Source organism: Muscardinus avellanarius, assembly GCF_963383645.1.
Source record: "Muscardinus avellanarius genome assembly, chromosome: 2".
NCBI lineage: Eukaryota > Metazoa > Chordata > Mammalia > Rodentia > Gliridae > Muscardinus > Muscardinus avellanarius.
Window position 1 is genome coordinate 125360017 of NC_137787.1, and position 16969 is coordinate 125376985.

General features: G+C 37.8%; 1 protein-coding gene across 1 annotated transcript in view; it reads right to left on the bottom strand.

Annotated features, from left to right (window-relative positions):
- Positions 1-2830: 2830 nt before the first annotated feature.
- The window catches only part of LNX2 (ligand of numb-protein X 2), a gene marked incomplete at both ends in the record, with an annotated part of 29394 nt that continues 15255 nt past the window's right edge, over positions 2831-16969 (bottom strand). The window contains 5 exons of the mRNA XM_080689644.1: positions 2831-2966; positions 6006-6164; positions 9980-10211; positions 12087-12264; positions 16637-16777. Of these exons, the coding sequence (XP_080545770.1) occupies positions 2831-2966; positions 6006-6164; positions 9980-10211; positions 12087-12264; positions 16637-16777 (846 nt within the window). The remainder of the gene's footprint in view (positions 2967-6005; positions 6165-9979; positions 10212-12086; positions 12265-16636; positions 16778-16969) is intronic.

A 16969-nucleotide genomic window follows, 5' to 3' on the forward strand; every position in this document is an offset into this window, starting at 1 on the left:
ACTCAGCAACCTAATGAGACCCCTTTTCAAAAACAAAAAATAGAAAGGGTTGGGGTGTATCAAAAAATAAAATAAAATATACGAGTGGAGCCACTTGTGCAACTTAAAGTTTCCTCGAAACAACATTAGAAAAGTAAAAAGAAACTGGTGAAGTGAAGTTAGTTTTAAAAATGTTTTCTATAACCCAATGTAGCCAATATATTATCAATATTATTTCAACACAGAGCACTGGACACATTTCAGACACTCAATGGGCAACACAAGTCTATGTTACTACAGAAATAACATTTATAGGAGTCAGTACAGACTCTACCAACTTGTTCTGTCTGTACAGGAAAGAGTGCTAAAGTGGGTTTTGATCCTGCGGTTTCAAACTTGGTAGATTGTAAGGACAGAGTGCCATGAACAAAAATAATGACCTCAGACTGAGTTAACACTTGCTATTCAAGAAAAGAGAAAATGCTGTTCTTATGGAAAGGATAACTTTTATTTCCATCCTAGATGATTATCACACCATCATTTAAACATGTCTGAAGAATCCTGAAATAATTTAAACTGAAGGCACAGAACAAATCAAAATATGTAACTGTAAAAGTATAAATGAGAAAATGCAAATATTTTAACAGTAACAATAAATTATGAACAAGCATCCATCACCAAATATCATTCTGACCAAAGGCTGTAGTCTTTTCTCATAAAATCTACAGCTTAAGCTGATGCTAACATTTCCATGATAAAACAATATTGAAAAAATTATTTCAAAATACTCATTATACCACCAGGTTCAACGTAAGTGTTTTTATATATCAAAGCAGCAGTTACGATATTTGTTGATGGATGGCCACTCCCCAAGAAATGATAAATCATACAAGCAGTTTAAAAAAATAGCAAAGTTGGTTACAAAATTCTATTTTGGGGAGCAGGAAAAAAACCCAAACTTGTTCCATGTCAATTAGAATATCAAAACACTTTAATATCAAGTTGCTTCAAAAGCCAATCATCACTTAACAGTAATATACTGTATGGGGCATTCCACTGTATTCTGATTCTGTGTTGACCATACAGTGTAGCTAGGGATCCGTAGCAATTACTATTGCCAATTATTATTTATTCCAAAGAGATATGTTTTAAAAAGTCATTATAAAACTAACTGGAATAATCAGTGACATGCTACAGACACAATAAACCCCAGGAATGCAAGAGTTAAATTTGAAAACAAAGCGGTCATGCTTTATAATATACTGTAGCATTTTGAAATACATTCTCTGATAATTAATACCATTTATTACAGAGGTCACTTGTAAATTAGCTCAGATTCTGAACTAGGTTTCTAAATGAAACTTCTTTCAAGTATGCATAATATTAACAAGGTAAAGGTATTCTTCTCTTACCCTCTTCCTTGTGTGTTCTCCAACGGACAACCATGTCAAATAAAGGACAAGGACAGTTCCCAAAAACATTTTCCAAATATGAAACAGTCTAGCAACCAAGAGCTGAAAGACATTAATATCTAAAACCTATTGTTTCAGATAAAAAAAACCAATAACTTTTCAGTCTTTTACTTGAAACAATTAAGTTCATAAGAAATAATGGGAAAACTAAGGGTTTCTAAAACACTCAAGAAAGACTCCTATCTGCATAAACTAAAAAGGCTTCCTTTTTTTTTTTCACTTAACTGTGATATACATGTGTGTGTTTAATAGCAATATGATTTTATCATTATCATCTAGTTTAGTTGCATAAATCACAAAAATATTTTTAGACAAGGTTGCTGATAAATATAAGCTCTAGAAATGAATTTTTGCAAAAACAACCTTACTATTTTCCTAAGTAGCACAACATTCTTTTGGAAATCTTTTAATGCTTGTGGATGTTCCAGTAAATGCAGCTTTACTATCTCCAGCACTAAGCTATAATTACTTCTCAAATTCCTTTGTCCCTGGATAACGGATAGCATTATCTTTTATTCTCTACTATTCTAATAACCGTACATTATTTAAAAAAATGTCTTTGAAGTGTTAGACTTATTTTCATCATTGGTGAATATGGAGAGATTAAGTAGAAACAAAATAAACTAGAAAAATCACTTTATAAAGAGTATGAAGTTTTGAAATGTTGGCACCAATGAAAAATGAACAACGGCTATCACCCCAATTTATTTATTTATTTTTATTTATTTTTTTGGTGGTACTGGGGTTCCTGGAAGCCCTTCTACCTCTGGGCTACACTCCCAGACCTATTTTATACTTTTTATTTTTGGAAACAGGGTTTCTTAAGCTGCGCGATCCTCCTGTCTCCGCCTCCCAAGCACAGGGATTACAAGCGTGCGCCATCATCCCTGGCCAATCACCCCAATTTAAAATGCAACCATCCTCAGTACTGTCTGTGACAGTGGAGTAAATGCTACTGTTAGTGCCTGCAATGACACCAGTCTCTGTGGATGTAGAACTTGTGTTTTGTGATTTGGTTACTTTTGAAAACAAAGAACCACCACTTCACACCAGCTGCCTGGGTCACAGTTAGGGTGGGCCTTGTTCATTACCACAGGTTACAAATTTGACCACCAAGAGTCTTAATTCTAAAAATATAGACTCACCATGATCAGTGCAAGACTGTTCCCAAGCTAAAGAGAAATGTAGTTAACTTTAGGAAACCATTTAAATACAAATAAAAGGATGAGCTTAATACAAATAAAAGGATGAGTGGGTTTTGGCCCTGTGTATACCATTTGTGTCAGTTGCTTCTAACAAGCAAAGTATGACAAACCAAAGGGTTTTCTTAAAAAAAACCTAAAAATGAAGAAGCAAGATTGGAAACCAGTTTCATAAATCTATACAAGGCTGCCAGGCCAACAAATAACTGTCAGAGTGACTTTGTTCCTCTGTTCTTTCAACATGGGGACTAGTGCAGAATGGCTCATGCCCACTGTTGACAGGCCATTTACAGCCACGATCATGTCTCCACATCTAGACAAACAGAAACAGAAGCAGAATGTTACTATTTTAATGGTATTAAAAACATCAACCCAATGATTTAGTAAGAAAATTGCAATTTTACTTACTGATTCACTGTCATACTCCTGGACTAATCCCTCTCATAACTGGCAGGTGAATTTCAAGGACAAGGAGATTCATTTTCATAAATTATCTTAATTAGGCAACATATAATTAGGAGTTAATCTCCTCTCTTAAAAAATAAGTAACACATTTTTGAGTATCAGTTATTTACTTATTTATTTTTGTGGTACTGGGGGTAAAAGCCAGGGGCTTTCTACCTCCGAGCTATATTCCCAGACCTATTTTATACTTTATTTGGAAACAGGGTCTCACTAAGTTGCTGAGAGCCTCACTAAGTAGCTAAGCCTGGCTTTGAATCTGTATGATCCTCCTGTCTCAGCTTCCCAAGTGCTGAGATTACAAGCATGCACCACCACATCCGGCTCTCAGTAATTAATTTTTAATTTTCATTTTTTTTGCAATACTAGAAATGAACCCAGGGTCTTGCACACGCTAGGCAAGCACTCTACCACTGAGCTCCACCCCATCCTGTTGGATATTGTTTTGACTGTCATTTCTCTATTCATTCTTAGCACTCATATACCTGAGAGTTAAGCTGAGGATACGACTCATACTCACTGTCCTCTGAGGAGAATCATCACAAGTGGACAATGAAACTGAGGACCTTTCTAGCCTTGGGATTATAACTTTCATAATTATCCTTATGACTTTTGGCCTTTATAATATGAATGAATATGCATTTTTATTGCCCTCTCTTGTATATGTGTGTGTGTGCTCCTTAGGACTGAACCCAGAGGCCCAGGGCACTCTATCTCTGGGCTATACCTCTAGCCCTTTTTTTTTACTTTTTATTTTGAAACAAGGTCTCATACTAAGTTGCCAAGGCTGGCCTCCAATTTGTAATCCTTCTGTCTGCCTTTTAAGTACCGGGATTATAGGTGTGTGCCACCATGTGTGGCTTTAATTGATTTTTAATTTCTTTTTGGAAGTAAGATACAAATTAATAAACTAATTATTTGAGACATGCCTAATAATGAAGAGGATGATTGACTCATTTTTTTCATCCTAAAATCATGGTGTTTTTTATTTTTATCAATAGACAGATTTGGAACATACTTCTGATCAGTTTTTCATCATACTTAGATGTCCCTTTCTCTTTGCATACTGTGTGTTACGGTTTAGATATAGGATGTCTCCTGAAAGAGCTCATGTACAGAGGTGACATAATTGAATCATGAGGGTCATAATGTCATGGCTCTTGAATAGATTAATGGATTTACTGGGTGGTCACTTAAGCAGGTGAGGTGTGGCTGGAGGAGGTAGGTCCATGGGGTGTATGTATATGTCTCCAGGGTCTCTTTTCACTATCTGCTCCCAGGCCATGTCCTGAACTCCACAAAACTCACCAGGCCTAACACGGACTGCAACCTCTGAAACTGTAAGCAAATATATTCTCCTTTCTCTAAGTCATGATTGTCAGGTATTTGGGCCACAGCAATGAGAATGCTGACTGAAACACAATGTAAACTCCCCATGTGCAGTATTCTGTTTAGTATATCTACACTTAAAAAACACAACTGTTTTTTAAGCCTGGTGTGGTAGTGCATGCTGTAATGCCAATGCTTGTACTTGGGAGGCTGAGACAGGATCAACTTAGGATCCTGTCAGGATCATCTTGCAACTTAGCGAGATCCTGTTTCAAAATTAAAAAATAGAGCTGGGCGTGTAACTCAGAGGTAGAATGTTTCTGTGTTTAATCCCCAGGGCCACAAAAAACAGACACACACACACACACACACACACACACACACACACACACACACACACTGTGTTTTTAGCCAGACATGGTAGTGCCTCCCTACAATCCTAGGGAGTTAGGAGGTTGAGGCAGGAGGACTGCAAGTTCAAAGACAGCCTGGCCAACTGTTTTAGTGAGATCCTGTCTCAAAATAAAAAATTAAAAGGGCTGGAGATTTAGCTCAGTGGCAAAGTATTGCGGGTTTAATCCTAAATAGTGCAGAAAAAAGTAAATAAAAGTAAAAACTGGCTCCTCCATTGAACACTAGGTAGTAAGAATTTATAGTCAACCACCTCCTCTCTCTTGATAATCTCTTGATATGACACCTTCCCTTTCTTCTCCCAGTGCCCTGAGGTTTGAAAAAGAAAAGAGGCTGCCCATTGGCCGAGCGAGGATCTTCTGCCCAGTGGTGGCTGCCAGCAGACAGTCAAGAGGCCAGGGCTTTTGAGCTGGGCAGTCCTCAGTTTGAATGCCAGTCGACCACTGTTCAGCTGTTTAATCCTGGGTAAGTTCTGTAGCCTTTCCAAGCCTCAGTGATCTTGTTTTAAAAACAGGAATAGAAAAGCACTTACCTCAGAAGGGTGTTAAGAAGAAGATTAAATAATACATGCCCAGCTCTTAGCACTGTGCCTAGCATACTTTAAGCTACTGTAAATTCATTCATCAAATATTTATTGAGATCTTACTATATGCAAGGCACTAACTGTTAGGGCTACTAGGGCTATGGCAACAGTTGCAACACAATCCCTCCCTCTTGGAGTTTGAATGAATCAATGCCTGCCTGACATTTCGGGCAGAGATGAATGCTGTGAAGAAGAACAGAGCTGAGTCATCTAATGGCAAGCCCGACCTGAGCTGAGAGCCAGTAGTTCTGTCACAATATATTCCATCAAATGACTCAGCTTCTGTTCTGGTCATTAGATTAATAAGATACTGCTTTAAGTGACAAGATGGTAAAGGTAATTTCAGAAAGAGCTGGTAATGTTTTTCTGTAAAGGGCTGGCGGTAAATATCTTAGGCTTTGTGAGCCAGACAGTCTCTGCCACATTAATTCAAGTCTGTGGAAACATGGCTGTGTTGCAATAAAACTTTATTTACAAAACAGACAGCAGGCTGAACTGGGTCCTAAGCTCTGGGCCATGTCCAGTACAACAGAAACAAATCAAAGCATTAGTAAGAACAAGACTCACTTCAGTCTTCCATCATAATAAGCAGGAGTTCCCAAGACGATGGTTTTGATGAAGAAAGGCTGATTGGTGTGGTTCTCCTCATAGCCACCAACAATACTAAAACCCCAGCTTCCCAAGTAGCTTCTTCGTAGAACTATATCATGGCAGCTATGAAGGGCACTGTAAACACACACAAAAATAAGAAAACATTAATGTGGAGGCTTTCATGGCTTGCTCATCTTTGCTATAACAATGAAAAGGTATCACTGTTGGAAAAAAAAAGGGTTATTATTTTTCTTTTCACTTTATTGTTATTATTGGTAGTGGTGCTTGAGACTGAGCCCAGAGCCTCCCCAATACTAGGCAACTGCTATACCACTGAGCTATACCTTCAGTCCCAACTATATTATTTTGACCACCCATTTTCCTGTGTAGATGGTGGACTCAAGTTTCTCCAGCTTTTCTCAATCTCCTCTTTTCAATTGAAGACAGGGTATATACTCACACATGCAGAGGAGCTTAATTACACCAAGTTACAGATGAAAATTCAGAAATCTGTACAAAAAGATGATGTGGAGGTATTTGCTTACTGTATTGCTAATGACATCCTCAGTTGTAAATCATCATTTGAATCTACAAGAATAAATACAAAGTGGTATGAAAGAGTGCTAGAACCATCACTCTTGGCTTGCAAATGAAAGAAGAAAATGACCAGTGGTATAGCTTCCCAAAAGGTAGGTAATTATCTCCCTCTCTGGAAGGCACACCCCAGGGCAGGATGTGGGGTGGGAGTGGTGGGGAGGACCTACTTACACTTAAGAAGAATCTAAATGATGTAGAAAAAATAGATTTTTATTATAAACTAATGTCTTTCATTATTAAGTAAAATTATATCTAAAGACATCTAATCTAGTAAAAAAATTATCTTTAAAATACTGCTTCTAGCCTTGTATGGTGGCACATGCATGTAATTTCAATACTCGAGAGGCTGAGACAGGAGAATTGCAGATATGTGGCCAGCCTCAGCTCCTTAGTGAGGCTTTCTCCAACTTAGTGAGAACCTGTTTCAAAATAGAGACTAAAAAATAGGGCTAAGGGTGTAGCTCGGAGATAGAATGCCCCTGGATTCAATCACTAGTAATACACACACACACACACACACACACACACACACACACACACACACAGTAAGTGAAAAAAAATGTTGCTTCTATAAAGTGATACACATGACAGAACATCTACTCCAGTATCTGAATTCGTTTATTGGTCACTGATTAGAAAAGATTTTTAGATGTTTTCCAAAAGGTTACTTTTACTATTCTGAATCTTCTGAAAGAATTACACAGTTCCCTGCCACACTCCCAGCAAAGAGCAGTGAGGAGTCCTCCTTTGCAGGGAGTACAGTACTACTACCCTATGTGGCAATAAACCTACTTATGGGGCGACTTGCACACATAGGAATACACTTGACTGTAGTTTGCAAACAACAGGGACCTGAGTTACACCTCAGCCCCAAACCCACATCTTAGTTGACAAGTTTTCTTTCAATATAGTGGGACTCAAAACCAGAAAAAAAAATAGGCAGTTACCGTGCTGCCTATTTCTTGTTAAAAACTTTTCTTGAGCTGGGCGTGGTGATGCATGCTTGTAATCCCAGAATTCAGGAGGCTGAGATGGGAGGATTGAGGCCCTTTGCAACTCAGTGAGATACTGTTTCAAAATAAAGAATAAAAAATAGGGTTTGGGGTGCAGCTCAGAGGTAGAATGCCTCTGGGTTCCATTGCCAGTACAGAAAACAAAGCAAAACAAAACAAAACAAAACAAAAAACAACACCTTTCTTACTCTGGCTGGCACAACAGAAAATGTTGCTAATGAAGAAGGAACTGTGCTGACTCCAAAGGAGACTGGTGTAACAGATTAGGAGGATTAAAGGGAATACAAGGAACAGAGGTCACCATGCCGCCTCTATCAGCAGAGGGGCAGACATCATCAGTGGCTCACGTGCACCTGTGCACCACAGGTACCAGCTGCTCACCCAGGGTACCATTCCACGCTGACACTGACAGATTCAGGTATCAGTCTGAGAACAGAACAAAATAAATGAGGTTCCCTCTGAGAGCTAGAACCTCACAGTCTAGATAGTAGCTCTGTAGTTTTTGTTTTGTTTTGTTTTTGTGGTACTGGGGATGGAACTCAAGGGCATTCTACCTCTGGGCTACAACCCCAGCCCGATTTTTTATTCTTTATTTTGAAACAGGGTCTCACTGAATTGCAAAGGGCCTCACTAAGTAGCTGAGGCTGTCCGTAAACTACAATCTTCCTGTCTTAAGCTTCCCAAATGCTGGGATTACAAGCCTGTGCTACCATGCCCGCCTGGCTAGCTCTGTCGTTTAATAGAAACCAATTGAACCTGTATTGACCTTTTAATGGGAAAAAAGTAATCAGTGCTGATACCTGGAATAAACATACCAAATAGTTTAATCATCCTTGTAAGAATCTCCACAAGGTCCTTACATATTTGTGACAAGAACTCTATTACAAATTTAGGCCCTTAATTTTTTTTTAAACTTAACTAAGAGAATGAGTCAGCAAGTTAGGTTATTCACAAATGAAAACCAACATTTGTGCTTTTTATCCTGCCACTCTTTAAGTGAAAGCATTTTATAAACCATAAAGCCCTATAGAAATGCTAGTTATTATAAATTTATTCCACATAAATTAGATGACTCAAACTTGAACAATCTTGCTTATGTTTATTTTTAAAAACAGGTGGCTTTATGAGTGAGTGTGTATGTGTGTGTGTGTGTGTGTGTGTGTGTGTGTGTGTGTGTGTGTGTGTGTGTGTTACTGGGGATTGAACCCAGGGGCACTCTACCTTTGAGCTACACCCCAGCCCTATTTTATTTTTTATCTTGAAACAGGGTCTCACTAAGTTGTGTCTCACAAAGTTGCTGAGCTGGCTCCAAACCTGCAATCCTCCTTTCTCAGTCTCCCAAGTACTAGGATTATAAGTGTGCACCACCATGCCCAGCTAAAAAGTGGCTTTTCTACTTGGGTAAGAGTCAAAATGTTCATCATAACTCAGTTTTAGTATTTCTACATACAGTAAAAATCTAATTTCAAAATACATACTGATAGTAATATAATTCTCCTCATTTCAATACCCAAGAACCACTGCCTAGAGAAAGGAATGCACCCTGAGGTAACCCTGGAGGCTCCATGTCCACATGCTTCTGTGGCCTGACACCAGCCAGTGGCGGAATGCTGTGGCTGCCTTAGCCAGCTCTGAAGCAACGCTCTTCATAAATATGGAACAGCTAAAATAGTTGTGTATCCAGTAAAAACTGAGTTTTAAAGTTCTGCCTTTTAAGGGAAAGTTAAGAAGACAAGAAAGGGCTTTTAGAAAGGCTTCTGGGATGGGGCACAGCTCCATGCACTGGCACTGGCTTGGTTTTTCTGGGGAAACACGCATGTGAAGTCTAAGCAGAGATCAGAACGAATGTTGGCAAATGCCAGAAACACCCATCTTACAGCTAGCTCGCTTAAGACACTTAATAGAACGGCAGGATTGCTTTCTTCATTTTACACAAGGTGGGCATGCTGGCACACGCTTATAATCCCAATATTTGGGAGGCTGAGACAGAGAGATAACAAGTTTGATGCCAGCATCAGCAACTTAGTAAGACCCTGTTTCAAAGTACAAAATTATAAAAAGGGATTGGGAGTGTAGCTCAGAGTAGAATGTCCCTGGGTTCAATCCCTAGTACCACATATACACAAAGATATAAAACTTTCTAGCTTAGTTCTTGTTATTAAATCTGTATAAATGTAATAGGAAAAACCACTTCTTTTATAATTTGATGTTGCTGCTTTTGGCTGAATCCTTCCCTCCCAACAATGGGTAAGTTAATTGTGCTATACACAGATAAAGCTATACACAGATAAAGCTTGCTAATTTGATTACTCCATTAAACAACAAAAAAGTTACCAGTACCTTGGGAGTCCAAGCCACATGATCCACGATGGAGACCAGCTGGCATCATACTCATTCTCACTAAAAGTGCTGGGCGGCTCCTCTGAGGCCTGCATTGCTTCCTCCACGATCTGGACCTCCAGTGCTTTGAGGGCAACAGCCGGGGAAGCAGCACTGGCTTTCAGCATAGCAACAGCCTCACTGTGACTCAAATTGGTCAAATCGATGCCATTGATATTCAGCAACACATCACCTTGTCCAAATGAAGAAACCCGAAAAATGACCTCCGTCACCAAATGATTATTCTAATAACTCAGATAAGGTAAAAGACCATTTTTTAACTTCTTTAAATTTTTATAATAGTGAGGACAAGTTCAACCCATAGAAAACATTCTAAACAATTAAAAAATTTAAAATAATGTCATAATACATAGGAAGAAGGCAAGAGTATTAATGCACTGATAGTACTGGAAGTTCAAATCATGAGCTGAGTTTAGCTGTGTGCAGGTGCCGGGCACAGTCATTTCACTTCTTTTAGTTTCATAGATTTCTGAAGTTACTTCCAATTCAAAAACTATTTGACCCTTTGGTCTTAGAAATATTTTTAATACATTCTAGTTCATTTTATATAACGACAGCCCTATTGAGTTCACTCAGGGCAAACATGAACAGAGATGATATCCCTGGGCCACACAAAGCAATGAAACTCATGATTTAAATATCCTTTCTTGCTCGAGGAAGGAATGCAAAAGGGGAATGGGGATTTCCCAAGTTATCATGTATTTTTCAGATTTTTTTTCTTTTTTGGTGGTATTGGGATTGAACCTAAGGGCATTCTGCCTCCAAAATATACCCCCAGTCCTATTATATTTTTTTATTTTGAGATAGGTTCTCACTAAGTCACTGAGGGCCTTGCTGAGTTGCTGAGACTGGTCTCAAACCTGTGATCCTCCTGAGTACTGGGATTATAGGCAGGCCTGGCTTATTTAAGAAAAATATTCTCAGTGTAGAAAACTTTTTTTCTATAGGAGCAAACTAAATTGAGACTTTTTTTTATCATGGTAATAGTGGTTAATTATACCCTCCCACCTTATTATATATAACTTGCTACATATAAAAATTACATAGTATTGAGAGAAAATATAAAATAGTGAATGAATTCAGCCTTAAAATTACATTTATCCACTTTTTTTTTTTTTTTTTTTTTTTGCCTTACTGGGGATTCCGAGCTACACCACCAGACCGATTTTTTATTCTTTATTTTGAAACAGCATTTTGCTAAGTTGTGGAGGGCCTCACTAAGTAGCTGAGGCTGGCCTTGAACCCGCATCCTCTGGTCTCAGTCCCCCAAGTACTGGGATTACAAGCGTGTGCTACCATGCATGGCAGCAACATTTGTATTTTAGTGAGATGGCCCTTAATGGTATCTCATATAATGTTAGAAGCATAAGTCTCAGAGAGGATCTTTTCCAGAAATAAAAGAATCCACAGTCTGAGTAACAGTTTATGCATTCTGGAATCATTGTCAATGTTCATCAATTTTCCTGTATACTGGGTACTTCTCTAGCCTTACAGGAAAATGTTATGCTTTCATACACAAGGGACATTTTAAAGAATTTTAAAAAGTCATGTTTAATAAAAATCTTTGTAGATACCTTTTTTTTTTTTTTTAAGTACTAGGGATCAAACTCAGAGCCTCATGCATGCTAGGCAAGCATTGTACCACTGAACTACCTCCCCAGTCCATTTTATTTTGGGACAGGGTCTCACTAAGTTGCCTTGGCTGGCCTGGAACTTGTGACATCCCTGCTATAGCGTCTTGAGTTGCTGGAATTACAGATATGCACCCATCCTGCTCAAAAGTTGGTATGCTTTATTTTTTTTTAAATGTGAGCTTAATTAAGGGATAAGATGTGATGAGATTGTTCAATGTCCCATTTTACTTTTCTTTTTAAAAACATTTTTAAATTTTTTGGTACTGAGCATTGAATCCAGGGGCATTCTACTTCTGAGCTACATCCTAAGTCTTTTTTAAATTTTGAAACAGGGTCTCACCAAGTTGCTGAGGCTGGTTTGAAACCTACAACCCTCTTGCCTCGGCCTCCCAAGTGCTGGGATCCTATCTTACCTCTCTTTATTCTGCCATCTCGTGCGAGGCACCCGTGAGGTGGCACACTGGTCACAAAGATGGGCAATTCACCACTCTTGCTTCCTCTGCCCCCAGCCACTGTCATTCCAAGAGACTCGTGTGGTTCCTTCTTTATAGTAATATGCTTCTCTTGGCATGTAACACACTGAGTAAGATCCTAAAGCATGAAAGAAAGAAATTGGGTAATAACTATGGGGTTAAAAACAAGCTTAAAGTAAGATGACAATGTATGTGGTATTTATAAATTAATTTTCTTAACTCCTTAGTAAGAAGTGAAAATAATAGTTCTTTTTTTTTTTTTTTGGTACTAGGGGTGGAACCCAGGGGCGTTCTACCTCCAAGCCACACCCCAAGCCCTATTTTGTATTCTTTATTTTGAAACAGGGTCTCACTGAGTTGCAAGGCACCTCACTAAGTAGCTGAGGCTGTCCGTGAACCACGATCCTCCTGTCTTAGCCTCCCAAATGCTGGGATTACAAGTGTGCACCACTGGCTCGGCAATACACTGTTCTTAATAGGTACACTGGGGGTTAAATCAGTGATGTGCACATGTATGTTCACACAAGTTTCTTACCCCAATATGATGTATGAATATAATGCACCAATAAAAAATAAAACAAAAAAACTCCAAATACTACCAGGCTGAAAAAAAAAAAAGGCACACTGGCTATGACTATCAAACTTTGAACTGATATATTTTCATGTAACTATAAAACTGAAAAAATTAGGATTGTTAAAATAAGGAAGTCAAAGAAAAATAAGCACATAAACTATATAATTATCTTGAGCTCTAAGATATGATTAATTCTATAAAAGTAAACAATGCTTTTGAAGTTTTAAGAGTATGAGAATAAGCTGATTGTGGGTTTTGCAAATTGCCAGGAAAAAAAATACAGCAGACCTAGCTCCTGATTCTTACTGACAAGAATTATAAGTGCTTGGTCATGAAGCAAATATGAATTTAATCTTCAAAACTTTCAGGAAAAACCAAAAGAATATGAAATCACTAATGACAGGGAAATAATTTTCTAACAAACTAATATTCTCAGAAAAAAGGTATTTATATTTACATTTGTTACTAGTATTCATTACTGAGGTACTCCTGAAAAAAAATTAAAACAATAATTTCCTTTTGAAGTAGAGTTTAGTAACAAGGTGGATATATGAAATATTATTAAAATAATAACATTTATTAGGACTTAGCCTGTGCAGAGCCAATTTTCTGCATGTATTATTTCATTTAATCCTTATGATGGTGCTGAAAGTAAATTCTACTTTTGGCTCCATTTTACAGATGAGGAAACACACTCAAAGAGGTCAGGTAACCTGCCACAAATCACACACTGTCAGTGAACCCATGAGGATTTGAACCAATGTGTACTAAAAGCATAATGACATTGTTTTTAAAGCTGACACATGCCAGGCATGGTGATGCTGGCCTATAATCCCAGTACTTGGCTGAGACACTGAGACAGGAGGATCACAGGTTGGAGGCCAGAATCAGCAACTTAGTGAGACTGTTTCAAGAAAAAAAAAATTAAAGAAAGGGCAGGGGATGTAGGTTGGAGGTACAATACTGCTAAATTCAATCCCCAGTACCAAAAAATTTTAAAAAAAAGGGCTAAAATGTACTTTACTGTTAACAATAGTATTTACCAAATGTCTAAAGCAGGACCTAGAATTCTAAGCTCATCTTTCTTTCCTCAGAATCTACAATCTATATATGCTTAAAATTTGATAAAATTTTAAGCATATATTCCTATAAGATGTTTTGACTCTGTCAGTTTGTTAAAATCATTATGTATAAAATTTATGTTAGTATACTTCAAAATTGGGCAAACACAACTATGACAACCCAGCCTCGAGTACACTTATGTAAGCAATTTTTGCCGTTAGGTAATTAGGCAATTAAAGGTGACTGCTATACTGCTCTAGATGGCTGAAATGTATACAACTTTTCCTCAGGAACTGAAGCAAACTTCAAAGATTATGCTCAGAAGGCTTCAGGAAATTTTCCAAGGATTCAAAACCATAAGAATGTTTATCCAGGCAGCTACTGAGAGGTGTGGTAGATTAGTCAGTGTAGTTTTTTTTTTTTTTTTCTGTGTGTGTGGTACTGGGGATGGAACCCTTCTACCTCTGGGCTACACTCACAGACCTATTTTATATTTTATTTGGAAACAGGGTCTCTTAAGCCAGCATGATCCTCCTGTCTCTGCCTCCCAAATGTGGGGATTACAAGCATGCGCAACCATGCCCGGCCTCACTTTTTATTTTGAAACAGGATGTCACTAAGTTGCTGAGGGTCTCGCTAAGTTGCTAAGGCTGGCCTCAGGCCTGTGATCATCTAGTCTCAGCCTTCCAGCCTCCCTAGTACTAGGATTCTAGGCGTGCACCACCAGGCCTGATTATACTTTAACTTTTAGCAATAATTATAGTCATCTGAACAGGTTGTTTTGGTGAATTTCCATGTGTTTTCCCTTGTAAATCTTTATTTTTCTTTAATCAGAACTCCACATAACAAATAAAATGTTAGTAATAAATAGGCAAACGAACACATTATACACATTATGCTCCACACACTTGTTCTAACCAGCTAGGGTTTGCAGAATACCTAGATAAAGAATAAATTCAGCAATGCTTTTTAAAACACTGTCACATAAGCAGGGCATGGTGATGTACATTTGTAATCCCAGTACTTGGAAGCTGAGACAGGAGGATTGCAGGTCTGTAGCCAGCTTCAGCAACTTAGTGAGGCCTTGTGCAACTTAGTGAGACCCTGTTTAAAAATAAATAATAAAATAGGATTACAGGTATAGCTCAGAGATAGAATACACCTGGGTTCAACTGTCAGGACTACAAAAACAAAAAACACTCTCATATAAAATAAAAGAGAGTAGCTGGGTGTGGTGGCATACACTTATAATCCCAGCATTTAAGAGGCTAATACAGGAGGATTATGGTTCGCGGACAGCCTCAGCTACTTAGTGAGGGCCACTGCAACTTAGCAAGACCCTGTTTCAAACTAAAGAATAAAAAATAGGGTAGGGGGTGTATCTCGGAGGTCGAACGCATCTGGATTCCACCCCCAGACCCGCAAAGAAACAAAAATCAAAAAACAAACAAAAAGGGGTAAAAATGAGTAGTTACGACAGAAAAATACATGTGTCCAAAAGAAAAATAAGTAGAATAAACACAATTTTTAAACTGTCCTAAAGCTGTATTATCAGATACCATGTGTATCAAATTACTGTGTCAATTATATATAAAAGATTCAATTACATATATATGTGCAAAGGCTGGTTTTATATATATTCTTGCAAAGCAAGGACTAGTTATATGAAACAATATTCAAAATTACTTTTCAAAACAATAACTGCTTTTTACAGTCATTATTATAAAGGCAAAATTATAGGCTTCATATATTTTGGTTTTTGTTCAGAAATGAGAACAAGTCTGTGGTTATAATATCCCTTAAGTATTAACTAAACCAAAAACCAGTGACACATTTTTACTTAGTGTAGAAAGCCAGAAAACTCAATTGGCCTAAAATACTACTTTTAGCCACACTTTTTTATTTTTTATGACAACAATAACAGATTCCAAGGGGAATTATTCTCTCAAATATTGAACTTAAATTTAAGTGCTACTTTAGCATAAAGGAGCATACTGTGGTTTTTAAGCAGATCAATCAATAAATATTTAAGTTAAGCACTTTAAGAAGAATGACTGAAATCTGTTATTTCAGTTCAGATAACTGGGTGCCCATCATATCACTGTATTAGATATTCCTGGCCTTCTGGTCATTTAGTTCAAATGAAAGATCAAGTAAAGTAACTAACATGAAGATGCTGACATACCATCTTTTTTTGAATTTTGGAATGCATGCGAGATAGCACGAAAATTCTCAGCACAGATAAATGACCTTGGAATATATTATAAATCAGTGAATATTGATTGTGAGGAGGCAGTAACAAAGCTTAACGTACAAGGATTTTTAAATCTTTTAGGGTAATATTCCTTTAAGCTTTCACATAAAAACATATCCTATACATGTACCTATCAAAATTTATGACTCACGTTTAATATTCAGATTTAATTATATTATATAAGCAATATGTCCAATTGCTAAATATAGATGTGTCAATTATGTCCTCTTTGGATTTTCAATAACATGACCAATACTTATATTTAAATGAGCAACCCACATTAAATCTCATTTTCAAGGCAGACTAAACAAGTAGATTTTTCTGTAAGATTTTACACTTCTTGCCAATCACTTGACACAGGAATATTTCCTGCCAAGAAACATCTCTAGTGGCTGGGGAACTGAGACAATGGAAGTTACTCTTCAAGGTGGCAAAACATGTATTTCACATCACAAACACCTATGTCCACCTTTCCAACACAGATATATTGAGGTGTGATTCGCATACAAAATGCCTTCATTTTTAAATCTCATCAGCTTGTTACAATGATGTTCTGAAGATGGCATAAATTAAAATACAACCACAACTAAAAGCCCTCACCTTGTGTGAGCTTGGTCTGCTGTGGGAGGGCGGTTGCGCGTGGTGCTGGCTGCTGCTGTGGCTTCCTGCTTCTCGGATGGTATTACCAGGCTGGGCTTTCCCTGGCCTCGTAATGGTTAGATGCACCCTCTCTCCACTGGCCTGGAGAGGACACACACATATCACCATGGATCATAAATGATGTTTGACATTTTAAAGATTACAGGCAGAATCATTATCTACATGCTTCTCAATCACTGTACCAGGGCCTGACCCAGGCAGGGAGGAAGAAAGTTCACTTCATTAGCTACTATTTTAAAACTTCTGTGGTTAAAACACATACCTGAATGTGCA